At 46.5% G+C, this 17,173-nt stretch overlaps 7 protein-coding genes across 7 annotated transcripts; 3 read left to right on the plus strand and 4 right to left on the minus strand.

Annotated features, from left to right (window-relative positions):
* Positions 1 to 707: 707 nt before the first annotated feature.
* On the minus strand, positions 708 to 1,498 carry SERLADRAFT_477447 (uncharacterized protein; the record flags this gene model as incomplete). Its single annotated transcript, XM_007322814.1, has 2 exons — positions 708 to 884; positions 954 to 1,498. One exon carries the CDS (start codon positions 1,240 to 1,242, stop codon positions 1,066 to 1,068), a length of 177 nt encoding a protein of 58 aa, XP_007322876.1.
* Positions 1,499 to 1,531: 33 nt separating this feature from the next.
* SERLADRAFT_477448 (uncharacterized protein) lies at positions 1,532 to 2,617 on the minus strand (the record flags this gene model as incomplete). The annotated part of the gene is made up of 5 exons (XM_007322815.1): positions 1,532 to 1,650; positions 1,712 to 1,928; positions 1,976 to 2,183; positions 2,271 to 2,336; positions 2,430 to 2,617. The coding sequence occupies 3 exons, from the start codon at positions 2,517 to 2,519 to the stop codon at positions 2,085 to 2,087; spliced, it is 255 nt and encodes an 84-aa protein (XP_007322877.1).
* A 245-nt stretch (positions 2,618 to 2,862) lies between these two features.
* On the plus strand, positions 2,863 to 6,139 carry SERLADRAFT_477450 (uncharacterized protein; the record flags this gene model as incomplete). The annotated part of the gene is made up of 10 exons (XM_007322816.1): positions 2,863 to 2,929; positions 3,002 to 3,347; positions 3,425 to 3,502; positions 3,558 to 3,780; positions 3,901 to 3,924; positions 3,985 to 4,062; positions 4,199 to 4,358; positions 4,511 to 4,776; positions 4,857 to 4,946; positions 5,012 to 6,139. 10 exons carry the CDS (start codon positions 2,879 to 2,881, stop codon positions 5,421 to 5,423), a joined length of 1,728 nt encoding a protein of 575 aa, XP_007322878.1.
* Positions 6,140 to 10,031: 3,892 nt separating this feature from the next.
* Positions 10,032 to 11,397, minus strand: SERLADRAFT_477452 (uncharacterized protein; the record flags this gene model as incomplete). The annotated part of the gene is made up of 2 exons (XM_007322817.1): positions 10,032 to 11,037; positions 11,108 to 11,397. 2 exons carry the CDS (start codon positions 11,356 to 11,358, stop codon positions 10,263 to 10,265), a joined length of 1,026 nt encoding a protein of 341 aa, XP_007322879.1.
* A 573-nt stretch (positions 11,398 to 11,970) lies between these two features.
* On the minus strand, positions 11,971 to 12,560 carry SERLADRAFT_477453 (uncharacterized protein; the record flags this gene model as incomplete). Its single annotated transcript, XM_007322818.1, has 1 exon — positions 11,971 to 12,560. One exon carries the CDS (start codon positions 12,344 to 12,346, stop codon positions 12,188 to 12,190), a length of 159 nt encoding a protein of 52 aa, XP_007322880.1.
* A 413-nt stretch (positions 12,561 to 12,973) lies between these two features.
* On the plus strand, positions 12,974 to 14,610 carry SERLADRAFT_363562 (uncharacterized protein; the record flags this gene model as incomplete). Its single annotated transcript, XM_007322819.1, has 11 exons — positions 12,974 to 13,041; positions 13,097 to 13,192; positions 13,248 to 13,285; positions 13,344 to 13,554; positions 13,610 to 13,662; positions 13,713 to 13,808; positions 13,867 to 14,017; positions 14,075 to 14,107; positions 14,162 to 14,245; positions 14,306 to 14,385; positions 14,460 to 14,610. The coding sequence occupies 11 exons, from the start codon at positions 13,003 to 13,005 to the stop codon at positions 14,608 to 14,610; spliced, it is 1,032 nt and encodes a 343-aa protein (XP_007322881.1).
* A 481-nt stretch (positions 14,611 to 15,091) lies between these two features.
* On the plus strand, positions 15,092 to 16,787 carry SERLADRAFT_442286 (uncharacterized protein; the record flags this gene model as incomplete). Its single annotated transcript, XM_007322820.1, has 8 exons — positions 15,092 to 15,273; positions 15,351 to 15,435; positions 15,494 to 15,683; positions 15,743 to 15,850; positions 15,906 to 16,024; positions 16,081 to 16,252; positions 16,308 to 16,497; positions 16,589 to 16,787. The coding sequence occupies 8 exons, from the start codon at positions 15,092 to 15,094 to the stop codon at positions 16,785 to 16,787; spliced, it is 1,245 nt and encodes a 414-aa protein (XP_007322882.1).
* Positions 16,788 to 17,173: the final 386 nt, after the last annotated feature.

A 17,173-nucleotide genomic window follows, 5' to 3' on the forward strand; every position in this document is an offset into this window, starting at 1 on the left:
TACCAGCATTATCTGTCCCTCTCCCTGAAAATGGTTAGAGCATCGACTTGTCCAACGTGTTCTGTTGGCCCGACCCACTGGTCAGTGTTCATCATTTCATATCGCTTCAAACACCACCAAATTCGGTATATTGGGCTATAACCGATTTTCTTGAGCGGTATGACGCACTGGTAGCCTGGTCTGACTAGACGCGAAAATCGATATGTGTTCCTACCTTACATGTCTATTGTCCTTGAGCTTCTGGTTGATGAGTCTGATTTAGGTTGCTTCAACTAATCTGCTGTAGCTTCTAGTACGGGTTCCTCAGGAGGGTCGGTGCTGGAATTGACAGACACCTGTTAAACTTGTTCTATTTCCTACCTGCAATCTGGCTGGTCCAGCCGGTCTCTTCCGTGGTGGATGTGCTTTTCAGGTCTGATCGCTTGCCAGAACGACCGCGGCGATTGTGGTCTGATAAGCCACTGCCTCTGCTTGATTCAAAACTGACCTGTAATATATATCGATGGCTCGGAGTCTCACGACTATTAGTCCTGGGTATGTGAGCGTTTGATACTTATTGGAAGGTATGATAGCATCAGATATCCATTTTTATGTGCTTATGTTAGGGTAGGAGTGAGTGCGGCTCGGGACATGTCTGAAAGCCGTTGGGAGACAGGTCAGGAGGGAGACATCTCTGTCGTGTGCCATTATAACCGACCTACCAGGTCGTTAGGATACCCATGAGCAGTGCAACTTGAGTACTGCCAAAAATAGTGGTGTTATCGTTGTCGGACTATTAAACAATCTGTATCTGTCGAAAGGGTCTTCATTATGAATTATAGAATGTAACCTAGTGTTGACCATATTTACTGCATAATTTTTGACCGACGAATGGAAGACACGTTCCTGTTAGGTATGAATATCTCAAGTCTCAGTTGACCTTTTGCTGTTATCGTAGACACGAATGCTACGTACCGCAAAACCAGTACTTATCGTTTCAGAAGATTTGCCATATAGTTACCTTCTGCTTGTGGGCGGTATGGACGGCTATCGGTGCATCATAGGCACACTCTTCACCCGGACCAGTTATATTCCATTCACGAGCCCCTGAAATATGTAAAACATATGGTTAAAGCGAGGCACCGTCACGATACTGAGCTGATTATGCGTATCTGCCACATACACGCCGTACGCATCATGAATACCGAGATCGAGATATTCCACCTCCGGGTTTTCACGACATGAATAACTGGCAGTGGTCATGTGGAAACGTTCCGAATATAAAGAAGCTCGCCAGTAGTTACAAGGGACATTTTGGCTTTGCGAGGCGCCAGTTGGATATTCCACCGCACTCCGTTCCGAGTCGTAGCTGCTGTAGATAGTTATTTTATCCCTGTCAATACCGTGGCGTGTTCACCCGGGTCCCCTCCGGCTTCTCTTGCGCGCCCGCGGTGATCCTGCTATGATCGCGTATCGTTGCGAGCTGGCTATACTTGGACCATGAATACTTGAAGAAGTTAAAATTGATTGTATGTGCCGCCGCGTTAGGAACGCATTGCATTTTCGTACAGCGTGGGTTAATCACAAATCATATAATACAGATGAGTTCGTTGGGCTGACTCGAAATAATATGCATGATCGATCATCGTGTGATTTGAACCTGAATTTATCCTACTTGACGTCAGTTTTCACGTAGAGTGACAGCTAGAAGAGGGAAGTCAGGCCTGCTCACCTTGTCATAGGTTTGTTCGTGACGTCGACTAGAGTTGGCCTTGGCACCCTGTCAAGATCGTGGCGCTTTCATAGCGAACAATATTCTCTTTCCGATCTCGTACAATACTTTTGAGTATGTCCTTGAAGCTTGAGAGGAGTAAAGAGACAACAAGAAGAGGGAAGGAATACGAGTCGAGGGCGCATTGTGCATTCACCAACAAATGTATCCATGGTAGCTTGAATATGTTCAGAGACTGCGTAGGATAAACAGCGGCGATCAAACCTGAGTATTAAGAAGCTGCAGTGAGTTTTCTCCCTGCATCCTGGAAAGTATTCGTGGTAGTTATAGATATGTATGTTATTTCTAGTAATTTGTCAGCACCGTGTCATTTTCATCCGTAGAATATTCTTTTCTGCGCCCGTGATGATCGCGTTGTGAGTTTACGAACTGACCATACTTGGGCGCGTTGCAGTTGACAGTGGGTACCGCACTAGGAACACAAAGCAATTTAGTCTTTCAGGCTATGATAGGCATCGATGCGAAAATTATGGTGGGCACGAGAGGGTATGTTACTGACATGACGTGATTTGGGTGAACGGAGAGCCGCGTTAGATGATAGAAGGGCCAAAGTCTTGGTGGCAAACTGTAATGCCACGTTGCGGATCAGAACAAGGTTGGGAGTTTGAGTTCAGTCATTTGCCAGTTTGAGCTGGTGATATTATAAGAAGAAACTGACGTGGGCCATCGTGACTGAACGCGCCCAATGGAGGACCTCTACCTCCACCGGGAACTGAACCTTGTCAGTGAATATTGTTCTGCCATGCATCCACGGGAAATATCGCCACGGACTGAGGGTATATAGACCATGGAAAATTGCAGTGCTAGATCAGGGTTTCGAGAGGAGATACATGTATTGAGGGCATCAACTTGAACTTGCAGCTAAAACACGGATAATGACTAGGCCGGTGGACCTGCGGTTGCTTACTACTGCCTCGGCCACGGAAACCATCCCCGATCCTGGCACAACGCTCATTCGCTGCTGGCACTCTTTCAGTGCTCCTTCAGGCCTGTTCCAACTCCACTATCAGCTATCAGTGGAGTCCACAATTTCAGGTAATTTGGCGCTCGACGCCCGTTATATAAACATCGTTTCCCGCTTCCTATCACCTGGAACAGAACACCGCGATGCAGACCAATCTCTCCCAGCCGAGTTACATAGTTGCTGCAGTGAGCTTTGTGAGTAATGTTTTACTTTGATGCAGTCCTCAAGAGGATTGTTGATTGCTGATTGGGTTATTGATCGCACAGGTTTGCTATCTTGTCTTTAAACGCGCTGAACCGTCAGAGCCTTTACCGGTCTTAAGTCTTCTCCTCGGTGTACCTGCCCTTCTCGCCTGTGCACTTGCTTGGTTCTCCCTCTTACCCGCATACCAATACGCCACTGCCATCCCTGTCGTCTTCGCCTCTCACTGGGCCCTGCTCCTATCATATGTCCTTATCTACCGTCTATCCCCTCTCCATCCCCTCGCTCGTTTCCCAGGACCTCTTCCAAATCGTATCTCAAAGCTATGGATGGTGTGGGTAAATCGAAAAGGCGGGCAATGGCGTCACTATTATGCACTACACCAGCGTTACGGCGACGTTGTCAGAATCGGTGAATTACTACTTTTGTGTTCCTTGTACTGCCACATAATGCTCAAGCATCTTTACTAACCTTTTTCTTGATTCCAGGGCCAAACGAGCTGTCAATTCGAAACGTCGATGCCGTTCTACCCGTCCTAGGTACCAGTGGCCTCCCAAAAGGCCCTTGTACGTAATCTCTACTTCCACAAGTCATTAGTCTAACTATCTACCCTTTCCATAGTCTGGACGAACCGCAATCCTAAGGGAAGCACAAATGCCCTCATTATGCAACGGGACCCTGTGGAGCACGCGCGTAGACGACGGCCGTGGAACCGCGCATTGAGCACCGCTTCGCTGAAGGACTATGAAGAGAGTATCGTGCTTCGCTCGCGTGAATTGCTTGATGCGCTCGGGAAAAGGCAAGGGCAAGTGATGGATATGTCCATGTGGATGACATTCTTTACGTGAGTCCGACTCCCCATCATGGCACCAGCCCATCTCCCGCTTTTCTTACGGCCTGGAGAGGGCAACGTTGTGTTTTCATATCTTCATATCCTGATGCTGACAATTTTGATATTGCTTAGGTTTGATTTCATGAATAACATGGCGTCAGTGTTGCGTTCTCGGGTAGAAGCAGTTCTGCGTTATACTAATACGTGTCTTGATAGTTTCGGTGCTACTTCTGAACTTATGAGAGAAGGTAGAGACGTGAACGGCGTCTGGCAGATCATAGAGGATGGTGTCAAGTACGTAAATTCTCGCCTTAATCTCCGTACCCTCCCCAAATCTCAGTTTGTATCTCGATCGATCCTTCCCTCTATTATCTTGTCGCGCGTTTTCACATTCCATTACGCACCCTCGTATATCCACCTATGTCCATAGGTTCACCGGAGTTGCGTTTCTCGTTCCTTGGGCTGCGCCTCTCCTGCGGATGCTCCCAACATCGGTACAAGCCCTTCTTCAGCTGAAGTCTTTCGCACAGACGAGTGCAGAACGCCGACTTGAGCGTGGCTGCGAGAAGAAGGACCTTTTTTATCATCTTGTGCGTGTCTTCATTGTTGCATTCATAACTCCATTATTAACTAAATTACCATTCCGTTTTTGCCATCATCTTGCATGCACTGTTCCACATTGCGCATCAATGACGTTTTATACTACTCACTAAATTTTTCATACCCTTGTTCTACTCCGTAGATGGATGAAGAAGGTCACGAAACTGTCCGACCCTCCCAGCCCGTCGTGATCTCAGATAGTCTACTTGCTATCCTTGCGGGGTCTGATACAACTGCAACGTCGCTCAGCGTGCTCTTCTACTTCATCCTGCGCCATCCAGAGGTTTACAAGCGCCTCCAAACGGAGATTGACCTCGCTTTTCACACAGAAGGGGAGGGGAAAGAGGAGGCGGAGGATCCCGTAGATTTTGCAAAAATGGCCGGGATGCCATACTTGAATGCGTGTATGTGAGTGCATTTTCTTGACTATGTTACCATCCAAGCAGAATTGACAAAATTTACCGGATGTTGGACGTCTCAAATTATAGAAACGAAGCGCTGCGCCTGTACCCTGCCGTATTGAGTGGTGTACAGCGTCAGATCATACCAGGAAGCGGCGGGAAGATGATAGGGCCTTTGTATGTCACTTTTGTATCTCGTCACAGATGCATTCGTTCGACCTTATCCCATTAACCTCCAACAGCTTCGTCCCTGAGCCAGCTAACATGTTCATACACACCTACTCAATACATCGTGACCCACGCTACTTCTCACCTTACCCCAACTCCTTCTGGCCTGACCGCTGGCTCCCATCATCCCACCGAGTCGACTTCATCGGCGCATCATCCAAAGTAAGCGCAAGTGCCCAATCCGATTTCGTACACAACACAGCTGCATTTATCCCTTTCTCACTCGGTCCTAACAACTGTGTTGGTAAGAACCTTGCGTTACTTGAGCTGCGTGCGGTAACTTGCCATATCCTCCACCGGTTCGAGCTCTCGTTTGGTCCGTCTGAAGAGGGCGTATGGGAGATGGAGAAGTGGGAGGAGCGAATTGAAGATTATTTCACTGTGATCAGGCCACCGTTGAATATGGTGTTAAGGAGTAGGAAGTAGGCTACATATGTATTTGGCTTGCGAGGATTTGATTGTTTCCTCGTTTCTGTGGGTTTGGATTTCTTCTTTCTCTCATATTTTGCTTTGACTCGAGCTCTTAGGTACACTGACATTCACTATAAAGTGAGGTCATCTTTCACTCGCTTTGTGCCTGCCATCTATCTCTGAACTTCGTGAACGGAGTTACGCCCTTATGAACTGGTATAGGAAAAAGATGTACGATGGACGCTTACTTGTATTACTACGGCCGTCACTGGTGGCTATATGCAAGCAATTTCTTTGGGTTCGTCATTTGTATCCTTGAATTCCAGTCGAATGTCTCCCTTTCTCCCTCATCTCATCCTTCCACGTGCCGGCTCCTTTAGACCATCGTTCACGTCGAAACGCAACCTAGCCATGATGTTAGGATATTGATGAAGTGCGGCACGAAGAGACAGGGGAGGAGGCCACATGTGCTTGAGTGCTTTTCCATCTTCTTACTTGTCATCATGCGTGGTATTTACTCACTGCCCGGCGGAAAGGAGTACCTTTGTGCTGTCGTATAAACACCTGGGAAACCTCATCAGTCACTTAGCCGGTTATTCGGATCTTGATAACAAGCACCATGGATGGGGGTAGCCTCGTAACTGAAAGCTTATAAAATCTATGAACCTGCATCCGAGTTGCAGTTCGTATCCCTCGACGTTAGTATCTTACTCATTATTATGTGGTTACAGATGAATACACTGTCATTGCCACCATTCACATCTTTCACTGTGGGGATTGACTTATATGAGCCCAGCTTATATGCTGAAGATATTGGATATCTGTGTTTTGATTGGCTGAAAAAAGCTAAAATTGATTCTTTTCAGCATATAAGCTGGGCTCATATAAGTTGATCCCCACAGTGTTTGGTAAGCACATCTCAACACTATTCAGTACATACATTTCACAAGGGCTATCAAGAGACAGTGTTTGATTGCAAGTCATGTCAATGTAACTAAACTGTCATTTCTTGCCTAGTTTCCTTTGAATGAACCTTCATAGCTTTGTTGCTCGGTGTCGATGATGAGAACTGTTCTTAGAAAACCACACACAAAACAAACTAACACACAATCCTCCCAGATTCCACGGAACTTGTTTATGGGCTTTGCCTCCTAGAACAGTGGAGTGGTTTGGTTGTTCGTGGGGTGGTACGTATAAAGATCCTTCAAAGTAAAACCCAGAGGTGTATGAGTGTGGGTTTTGAGGAGGAGGGATAGTTGAATTTATAGAAGGATAGGGGCTTTGTGACGAGTATACACGAGCACTACCTTGCTAATCGTAGCACAAGGTAGGTTTGAGAACAACAATATGACGAGGTTCCCAGTGATAGCAGGCTCCTGACGCACAAACTGTAGTGCTCAGAAGGACTCTAATCAAAAGGGATGATAATGACTTCAAAAGTGGGAAATGACGATGACAGCAGTTGACAGTGGTAAAAGTGGGAAGTGTTGTGACCACACTGGATCACAAGTAGCAGAGTAGTGAACTTGAGAGTAGAGAAGAAGTCTGGATTGGAGTTCTTGTTTTTTTTACAAGGTAAAATACAGGGGTTTATATAGTAAAAGAAAAGTAGGCTATGCACAGTATAGCTGTGCAAAAAGAATGAGAAAGAATATGAAGGAAGGAATGTACGCTGACAAATCCTGCATAGGTAGTACAGAATAAGATTGTCAAAAAAAGGAAAAGAAAGAGATAGAACAATGAATGCTGTGAGTAATGTCACAGGTTTGTACAGCCATAAAGTAAAGTCCAATAGCAAAAAGAGAGCAGGAAAATCATGATGTCATGGGAAGATGCAGTAAAAAAAGGGCAAGGCAAAACACTATCAGTATCAACACAGTTCCTTTATTGTCAGTCAGGCATTCTAAAAAAATATGTGTCCATAAAAATGATTCAAAAATCAAAAATAATCGCACTGTAAATGAATGTTCTGCTGAAGAAAAAGGAACTGGAGCCACCGGTCCACCACCTAGTCCAAATCCGACAGTTCCATGGCCTTACCAATGGACTGGTTGTGTTGGACCACCTGATCAAACGAGGGAGGGAGAGGAGTAGTTCCAATTTGGAACAAGTGAGTCCCAGGGAGCGTGTGATAGGTGTAGCTGTAGCGAAGACGATGGACAAAAGATAAGTGTACCCAAGTGAATGGGACAGCAATGAACATGGGCGACGCAAGGGGATGAACCTTCTCCAGCTCAAAAACTACCCACCCACGCTCCAACCAGGCAAGACGAGCGACCGATGTTTTGATAGTATATGATGGTAGATCGACGTCATAAAGATGGACCTGTTGCCCTATTTGAACCGGCCGCCGGGGCTTTGCTGATATCAGCAGTGGCACGTGGTAGTCAACGGATCGGCGACGGAAGCGGATAGGAAGTGGTGACATCAGAAATGGTGGGGGTGCAAATAAAATGAGGAGGAAGAGGGTGGAGGTGACGGAAAAGTGGATTAGAATGGGGATCCAGAAACGACCGTCAGGTGAGAATAAAAAGGAGAGGAAGGGGCCCATGGTGGGGCTAGGCAAAGGAAGGGGAGTAAGGGAAACGACAAAAGCGAGGGCGCAATGCAATGTGTAGCCAGTGGCGACGCGAAAATTTGCCGAAATGCCAAAACACGGAAAGTACCGGATGGAAAAGCAAAGGTGAGCGTGACTGGATTGCCTAATAGAGGTGGTGCTGATCAGCCACAAGTTCAAAAAGGGCAATATTAATTACTATTCCACGTGGCACTGTGCCTGTGTGGCGCAAAGGCGAGTCTTTTGAATATTCGCTTCATTATTGACACCTGTCCATGCTACCAATCAACTTTGGTGCATGACATCGGACTTTCTTCCACAGTGAACGTAGGAACCTTAACCTTCTCTGCTTCCTTGGTGTCTCAACTTGTGATTCATTTGGAGCATTACCACTAGTGGTAGCTGCCGAAAGTAGTTAGCTTTTAGATTCAAAGAAAGAATGACTAATTAACTAACCTATGATGCCACTGCCACTCCTACGGGAAATCCAATTAGAGCCATGCACAAAGTCTTTGTATGATGCATGAATATCAGGTGTGCCAATAACAAGGACAGTCTGAGAGTGACACCAATGCCTAATCAGGTGTATTGGTACCCAATATATATGATCTGCATGGTCATCTTCTCCCTGAAATGATACCCGCCCTGAGTCTCTTGTGGTAAGTCCCTCCCAATTGGAAGGTACTATATTTAATATGGCATTATCATAGTGATCCATAGGCATACCAGTCTTTGCAACAGAATCCTTGACGAGTTTTCCAGGGCAGCCTGAAGCTTCTTCACTACCACTGGGAGAATATGGAACAAATTTAGAAGTTCCACTAGGGTCTTGAAGGGTTCGTCCCATCTGATGAGAGGTGGCATTCCAGATCCTCACTGTATTATCAAAAGAGCCGGAAACCACTTTGATACCATCAGGGGAAAATCCAACAGATGTGATATAGTCAGAGTGGCCATGAAAGGGGCCAGCTGCTAACTGACCAGATGTAGCATTCCAGATCCTTACTGTCTTATCCCAAGAGCCAGAAACCACTTTGGTGCCATCAGCAGAAAATCCAACAGAACTGACCCAGTGAGAGTGGCCTTGAAATGGGCTAGCCATTAGCTGACTAGAGGTGGCGTCCCAGGTCCTCACTGTGTTATCATCAGAGCCTGAAACCACTTTAGTGCCATCAGGAGAAAATCCAACAGATGAGACCCAATTAGTATGGCCTTGAAATAGGCCAGCCACTAGCTGACCTGAGGTGGCATTCCAGATCCTCACTGTGTTATCGTACAAGGCCATGGTGGCTACCTTGTCTGTAAAATGTGATCCACCCCGAGGAATCTGGCAGAAAGCTCTGTCAATTGATAGGAGGTACATCAAACAAGGTAAATGCAGCCTGCACACCATATTCAGATTGGCCATTCATCAGGTGAGCATTGTTTACATTGCATTCCTGATGAACCATCTCACCAGAGGTGGCATCCCAGATCCTCACTGTTTTATCATAAGAGCCTGAAACCACTTTGGTGCCATCAGGTGAAAATCCAACAGATGTGATGTATTCAGTGTGGCCTTGAAATGGGTCAGCCACTAGCTGACCAGATGTGGCATCCCAGATCCTCACTGTGTCATCATGAGTGCCATCAGGAGAAAACCCCACAGAAGTAACAAATCCTTGTTGACTTCTTAAGATATTTAATAGAGGGGGCCACTGCTTATCCTTGCCAGAAACAGCCTTAAGAGTGTGTTGAAATTGTGGTAGATATGTTTTTGATACCAGTGAGCTATCTGGTGCCCATGCCAGAGCGGACAAATAGATGTGAGGCAAGCTCTCAAAAATTGGCACATCAAAATTTGATATAAACCGCCGTGCATCTTGTGCAAATTCCTCTAATTTCATGTCAATTACCTGTAAAAGCATAACATACATTCAACACATATTTCACGCCAGTAGTTTACAATGAGTAGCTTACCTTGAGCGAAGGCGCTGCAGCAATCAGGACAGCTTGTGCGGTTGGTGCATTGTATCTCAATGTCATGACTTCGAGCCAGTGAAGTAAATCATGGTCAAAAAATTTCCGCAATATTCCTGTGAGTGATGTACACCCAAACAATGCAGCTTTTGCGTGAGCAAGATGCTCACCCCAATAACGAGACGAGTAGCTCAGATGATCAGGTATATTTTTCTCGATACGCATGGCCATATCTTCTACATCACTGTTGGGGAGATACGATGTCTGGAGCCCACAGATGTTAAACCTCAAACCGTCCTCTGGGTCCTGCATAATCTGCATGCATGCCCGCAACATATCTAAATTCCTCGTGCTCGGCGAATGCGAAATGCATCAGGACACAAGTCCGATTCCACAAGAAACTCCATAAAGGACAGATGCTCTATGCGAACAACCTCGTCTTTCCCCACCGAGATCACAGATGTCAACTCTGCCAAGACACGGTCAATTGCAACAGCAATGCTATCATCCATAGTGCCACATGAAGCGATAAAATCTTCGAGGAATTTGAGTGACAGTGGAACTTTTGCGTGCACTATAGCTCCAAGCAATGGCTGCACTACATTACCAATATCTCCAATGCTGTCCCATGCATTGGTTGTTATCTGCTGATAAAGATGATTGACGCTATTTTGTATGTCTAAAGGTCCTCCAGAGCGTATTATTTTTAGTCGCGTCTGTGGATCACCTTTTTCTAAGAAGCGCATCGCGGTTTCTGCCCAAATGAAAAGGCCCGCAGCACGATCTGTGAGTTGTTCGACAACCTCAGTTCCTGGCCAGTCAGTAGTTCGCAGAGTGCGAAACTTATCCTTCAATTCACCGAAACGGTTGTTGAAAAACGCTCGAATATCATCTGTCGCTGTATGAGTCACATGGTCACCAGTGGGTAGAACGACATCTTCGCATGCTTCACGAAATTTTGAAGGGATGCGGTCGTCTCGACTAGTGATGATTAATTTGAACATTTTGGACAGCGAAGACCACTCTGTGAGGGTCTCCAATAAAGCCTTTCGTTGGGGCTCCTCAGATGACTCACCGCACTCATCTAGCGCGTCCACTACGAAGACTGGATACCTAAAATAAAAAATAACCAAGGGAAAGTTCAAGCGTCAATCTTCGAGGCAGTATGATTTCAAAGTCGTACCTCTGGTCCTGCTGATCCTCCTTGAAGTAGGCATTTATGGATTCCACGATAAGGGAGTCGAAGTGATCATGAATATTCGGCCTTTGGGGATCAACTAGATTATCCTTTAGAGTTTTTATGATGATAGATTTAAACATCGGGTCAAATTTGGCAATTTGGTCTGCGATAGTACGCCACAAGGCAGTGGGGTTGCTCAAAGCTGCATCATCTCGGCGAAAAGAGAAAAATCCACCAAGGAGACGTTTTTTCATCAGCCGAGATTGTAAGCTTGAAGCAATGGCGGATTTTCCAGCGCCAGGACTACCCTTGATCCAGAGGATGTTCTTGGCTGCGGTCCGATCCTCAAGCCATTCGTCGATTCTCTTGAAAATATCTTGACGGGTGCCTTCCATACAAGGTGGCACGTAATGGCGATGGCAGTCTACGGGATCCAGCCTTGCTAGGATGTCCGTGTCTGAGACGCCAGATTGAATATTGGTAATGTTGGTGTTGTGCTGATCTCTTCCGATGTCTTGATAGGTCGCAATGTGAGCCTCAGCATGGTCTGCGCTTTGAGTAAAAGGCATGATTGGTGAATAGAACGCTATGGGTAACGATGTTTCTGAAGTCTGAAGTCGTTGTTGGGGGGGAGAAAGATAGAGTCGTGGAGGCGATGTATGTTTTTGAGGAACACGTGTGTACAACAAGGTGTCCTCGTGTTCAAATTCGGTGTTGGCCGGACGCTCAAGGAAAGATGCGGTTCGAGTCTGTGAATTGCTTCAACTCTCAGAAAGACGCTCAGAGTGACCCGATAAGCTCTCGACAATAGTCCAGATACATTTGTCGCCCAATTTGCACATAGAAAACCTAAATGGAAGGAGTTTCACGCATCGATACGAGGAGACATAGTAATTCAACGTGAATAAAATGATACAGTAGAGAGTGATGAGCTCGTAACATGTCTAGTTGACAAGTGATGCTGATGGCTCTGCTTTACTCTCAAGCAGACTTACCTCCAGCGCGGATGAGGGGTAGAGGAGGAGCAACAAAGCAGGTACGTCTGGACGTCCTAATGGCATCTCCCATTCACTGAACTGCACCTCACTCACATTCCCATTCCACTCGCAGTCGTCCTTCCACCATACCCCTTCCTGCAATAGCACTTCCGTAGCACCCTTCCCAACGGTCCAGCCCCACAGCGCTCATCCTCCCATCCCGATTCCCCTCGCTTATATCCTTCGACCCTTCCTTATTCCCCATCTGATGGACTGCACGATTGTCGTCATCTACCGGGTACCATTATATGCAGAGTAGGAGAGAGAGTGGCATGGACGGCGGTGAGACATATGGAAGGCAGGTAGTGAGTGTTGTGCATTTAAATGTACCGTTAGTACATGACGATCGAATGAAACAAAACCACATGACGTCAGTGTCTTATCGCGCTGAACTGCAAATCAACACGACCAGGGCAATGAGTGAGTAGAAACACTACTTACCAATGACGATGACTGACCAGACTATATCGAGCACCGAGCACTCTCTTGATCGAGAAGGACACGTGTACACGCAGCGCAGAAACGGTCAGCGTCGATGGGGTTCATGGGAGTCGTGTCAGCAGATGCCAGTGTAGCATCCATTTTCAATCCACCCTTATACGGTCTCCCATACGTCTGCGCAACAGTTTGGTGGTGTCAGCACGTTTTGTCGCATCAGACACCGAGGGAGGCTCTCTTCCTTCAACACTCAAAGAACGGCGACTTCACGCGTGCGAGCAAGGTCATTTGGTTTTACTAATCCTTGACTAAACTGTGACTCGATTATGAGTAGGACATGACTCTATTTCTCAGCGCCTAATAATCTCGTCCATATACTATATCACATGACTGCACAGACCAACACAATAACATCACTCCATCATGTCCATCCCCAAATCTACCCGTGAATATCGCAGCCAGGTCTTTATCAGCAATGCATCTAATACAAGTCCTCACTAACCAGGTTTTTACTTAGGGCGACGGCTACAAGAATTTGAAGCTACAGGTGTCTCGCCTTAATCAGCCAAAAGCTACAGAAGTTTTGCTCAAGGTTCATGCAGTCTCGTTGCAGGTATGTACCGCCTAGACATTGCTCACCTTAATGGCTAATCAAATGGCTATCGTAGTACCGTGACCTTATGGTTTCCAAGGGTGGTTATTCCCGGTAAGCCTCTTACTCTGTTGTAGTACTTATGTCTTACTACAATTTGGCAATATTGTAGCCAAAAGAAAAATATTGTTCCTTGCTCCGACATGGCCGGTGAAATAATCGCAGTAGGCCAGGACGTCCAGAACTACAAAGTCGGTGATCGTGTATGCCCAAACTTCGCCCTCGACCACATCCACGGAGATCCCACACAAGAGACTCAAGCTACGGGTCTTGGCGGCGCTATCGATGGCGTTTTGACAGAGTACATCAATGTACCTGCTCATGTAGGTCATATCATATCCTCTTCTTCGTCCCACAATCTGGATCGCCGCTCTCTAGTCACTCGTTCTTGTACCGGAGCACCTATCATATGAAGAAGCTTCGACTTTGCCGTGTGTTTTATCTCAACATGCTTCCTATTTCCTACTTATAATCACCCTAGATGTGCCGCATTGACAGCATACAACGCTCTTATGGGCCCAGTGCCCCTCAAAGGAGGCGACTATGTTCTCGTACTCGGAACTGGGGGTGTCTCAATGTAAGGCTTATTCGTATCTCCACGCATCCCATCACCATTTACTGTACTCTGCACTTAGCTTTGCTCTCCAGCTAGCGGTCGTTTCAGGAGCTACTGTGATTGCCACTTCTTCGTCAGACGAAAAGCTCAAGATAGCTAGCAAACTCGGTGCAAAACACGTCATCAACTACAACAAAACTCCAGACTGGGACGACGAAGTGCTCAAAATTGTACGTCTCACTTTATTCTCACATAAATCTTGAGAAATGTATTAACGAGGATTCAAGACGGACGGTAGAGGTGTGGACCACGTTATTGAGGTACTCGTTGTTTATGGCCTTTTGAAGCTAGTCATTCACCCTTCTTTATATCAGGTTGGCGGTCCTGGGACAATCGGAAAATGTGCCAAAGCGACGAAATACGCAGGATACATCAACGTCATTGGATTTGTCGCACAGGTCTGGTTCTTTCCAGTTCGTTATTTCGTGCTACGGACGCTGACATGGTTCTTATTCAAGGGAAGTGAAGGGATTGACATCCGAAGCACCATTCGCAAAGCTCTCGTCTTTCGCGGGATCCTGATCGGGTCTGTCAAGCAGTAAGTTTGGCTCTAGTCGCAACTTTTATCAGAGTGCTAAGTATACTTACCACCTTCACCTCCCTTTTGCGTAGATTCGAAGATATGAACCGTCTCATCAAGGCTCATCAGATACATCCTGTCGTGGACAAGGTGTTCTCGTTCGAGCAAGCTACTGATGCATATGCCTATCTGGAGTCGCAGAAGCATGTAGGGAAAGTCGTCATCAGTGTTTCGAAGAACTGAGTCAGGTATGTCAGGGGAGAAAGAAAGTGCTTTCTGTATGAATATTTAGTCGATATGTGGTAAATGTATTCTAGTTTGTGCTCTAAAAACTGCCTGATTTCGAGTGGCCTTGCCAATCATGTGACTCTGGACTCAGATCTGAGCTAGGCTGCGACTTTCAGTTTTCTCATCTATTGCATAGAAGGCTATCTACCAGATAATAGTCATAACGAGCAACTCGAAGTGCGGGGAAGTACACATCACAATTACCTTAGTATAAGCCCCGGACTAACAAGCTAATACATAATGGTTTATTCTTATCTCCTCCGAGCGGGCATTGTAACAGTACTACTACTATAAAGCCAACAACTGGTCTGACACATTGACTTTTTCGGGTTTACAGTTCACCTACATATTTCTCGCAACCAGCTCACAACGCGTGTCTAGACGTTTTTCTACTGTTACAAGAATTATCCCTTGGTGCAGGAACTCTCGGAATTCCATGCCATCGTCAACATCGTCAATCCTGGTGATCAGGCCGAACGTACCAGAGCCAGCGCGACGCTACGAGCCTGGTGGATATCATCCAGTTAACGTCGGTGAGATATATAACCAACGCTATCAAGTGGTTCGACAGTTAGGTTGGGGTCAGTACTCCACAGTTTGGCTCGTCCAAGACACTCGGTTTGTGCTAAACGTTGTGGCGGTCTAACGCTTCTGACTGACATTTTTTTCTTTTCTTTTCTTCTTGTGTTCGTTAGGGATGGGCGTCCAGCCGCTATGAAGGTTCTGGTAGGCAAACTTACCAATGACAAAAGCGGTTGGGACGAAGTTGGCATACTTAAAGTCCTCCGTCACAGGAATCCAAATCAGTTGGGGTATGACCATGTTTGCCAACTGCTAGACGATTTTGTCGGTTCAAGGTCCTAACGGAGCACACATCTGTCTTATAACTGAGCCTATGGGTCCCACGGTGCTCTATATCTATGAATGTGTTTCCCGCGCCATGCCTCTATCTTTGGTGAAGCGTATCTCCAAGCATGTCCTGCATGCTTTGCAATACATACATGAAGAGTGTGGCTTAGTTCATACGGGTGAGCCTCTTATTTGCTATCATAAAGCCTCGTTATTGAGCTCCTTCCTGATATAAAAGGTGATAATATATTCATGACTACACCATCTGCAATGGAATCAGCAAGTGTTGAATTACACGAGGATGACTTTGTCTCTACAATCTTCAAGCTTGCAGATTTTGGTGCCGGTATGTCTTCATTTTGTGGTACTTTCCGAAGTAGCGCCTCGTGACTATTTATTAGCCAACAAGATATCAAATCGCTATGCGGCGATCATCCAGCCTGAGGCTCTACGTGCTCCAGAGGTCATCATCGGTGCAGAGTGGGACACTACAGCTGATATTTGGAACTTTGGTTGTCTCGTAAGTAGTAAAAACCCATAGTCTTGGTCTTTGGCCTGCTTGCAAACTTGATCCAGATGTATGAATTCGCGCGAGGAGCGAAGCTCTTCGATCCTTCTTGGGATTGTGAGGTGTCTGGGATGAACTCTGCGCAAACACACCTCGCACAGATGGTCGGTCTGCTAGGAGAAATCCCTAGTACGTTGTTGGAGAAAGGGAAGCGTTCAGAGCTTTACTTTGATGCCCAAGGTCAGGACCATTTACGCTTTTCGATAGCTGAGTGAATGCTGACGAGGATGATTAGGACGTCTCCTGCGTTCGGGGGCGTACTTTATTACTCTTGAGGAGCTCTTGCAAAGGACTGATCATCATTCACCCGAGGACGTTTCTCTAACGGCCGACTTCCTGTCCCAAGCACTGAGGATCGATCCACAAAAACGCTGGTCGGCGTCTCAGTTACTGCAGCACCGTTGGCTTTCAAACACGGACCAAAGGTTAGTATACATGTATTCTAGAGCTACATGCAAATTTTTAGACCACTTTGGCCTGCACTCGACTCATGATTCCTTTTTACAAGTGAAGTAGGACAAATAAGACTTCACCGAGTACAATCATGGACTCTATAACCTCGACTTTGGCCGATGCGGGAGACTCGAGACTGCTTTGCCCTACAGAATTCGCCGCCATATTCCCCAAGCAGATTATCAGTCACATGCGTCCCAACCAGACTGCCAAAGCCGGCTTGATCAACGCGAGAACCATCCGTCGTATCAAGGAGCTGTGATGGGAAACAGACGCAGTGCAGCGAACCCCAGTTGAGCAAGGTCGAAAGCGAAAGTTGAGCTCACTCAATATTGCGGTATGATCTCCATTGTGTGTGAAAGCGTAATTGGCTATATGGTGCAGTTCCTTGAGGATTAGTATTGAGCGCATGATTGACGTCTATGTTTCTGAGCTTCAGCAAGAAGTAGAGGTAGGCAAACGAGGCTGAGGCTGAGGAGTAAAAGAAGGGAAGGGGAGCGAACGGTGATGAAGAAAGCAGGATGGGACTGGGAACTCTAGCTCGTCGTATAAATCGCGAGAGAATGACCAGGGACCGAGGCACTGATACCACATTGCACCCTCCCCCTCCCCTTCATCGCTGCTCACGTTCTCACCACCATGAGGCGA

This window comes from Serpula lacrymans, assembly GCF_000218685.1.
Source record: "Serpula lacrymans var. lacrymans S7.9 unplaced genomic scaffold SERLAscaffold_14, whole genome shotgun sequence".
NCBI lineage: Eukaryota > Fungi > Basidiomycota > Agaricomycetes > Boletales > Serpulaceae > Serpula > Serpula lacrymans.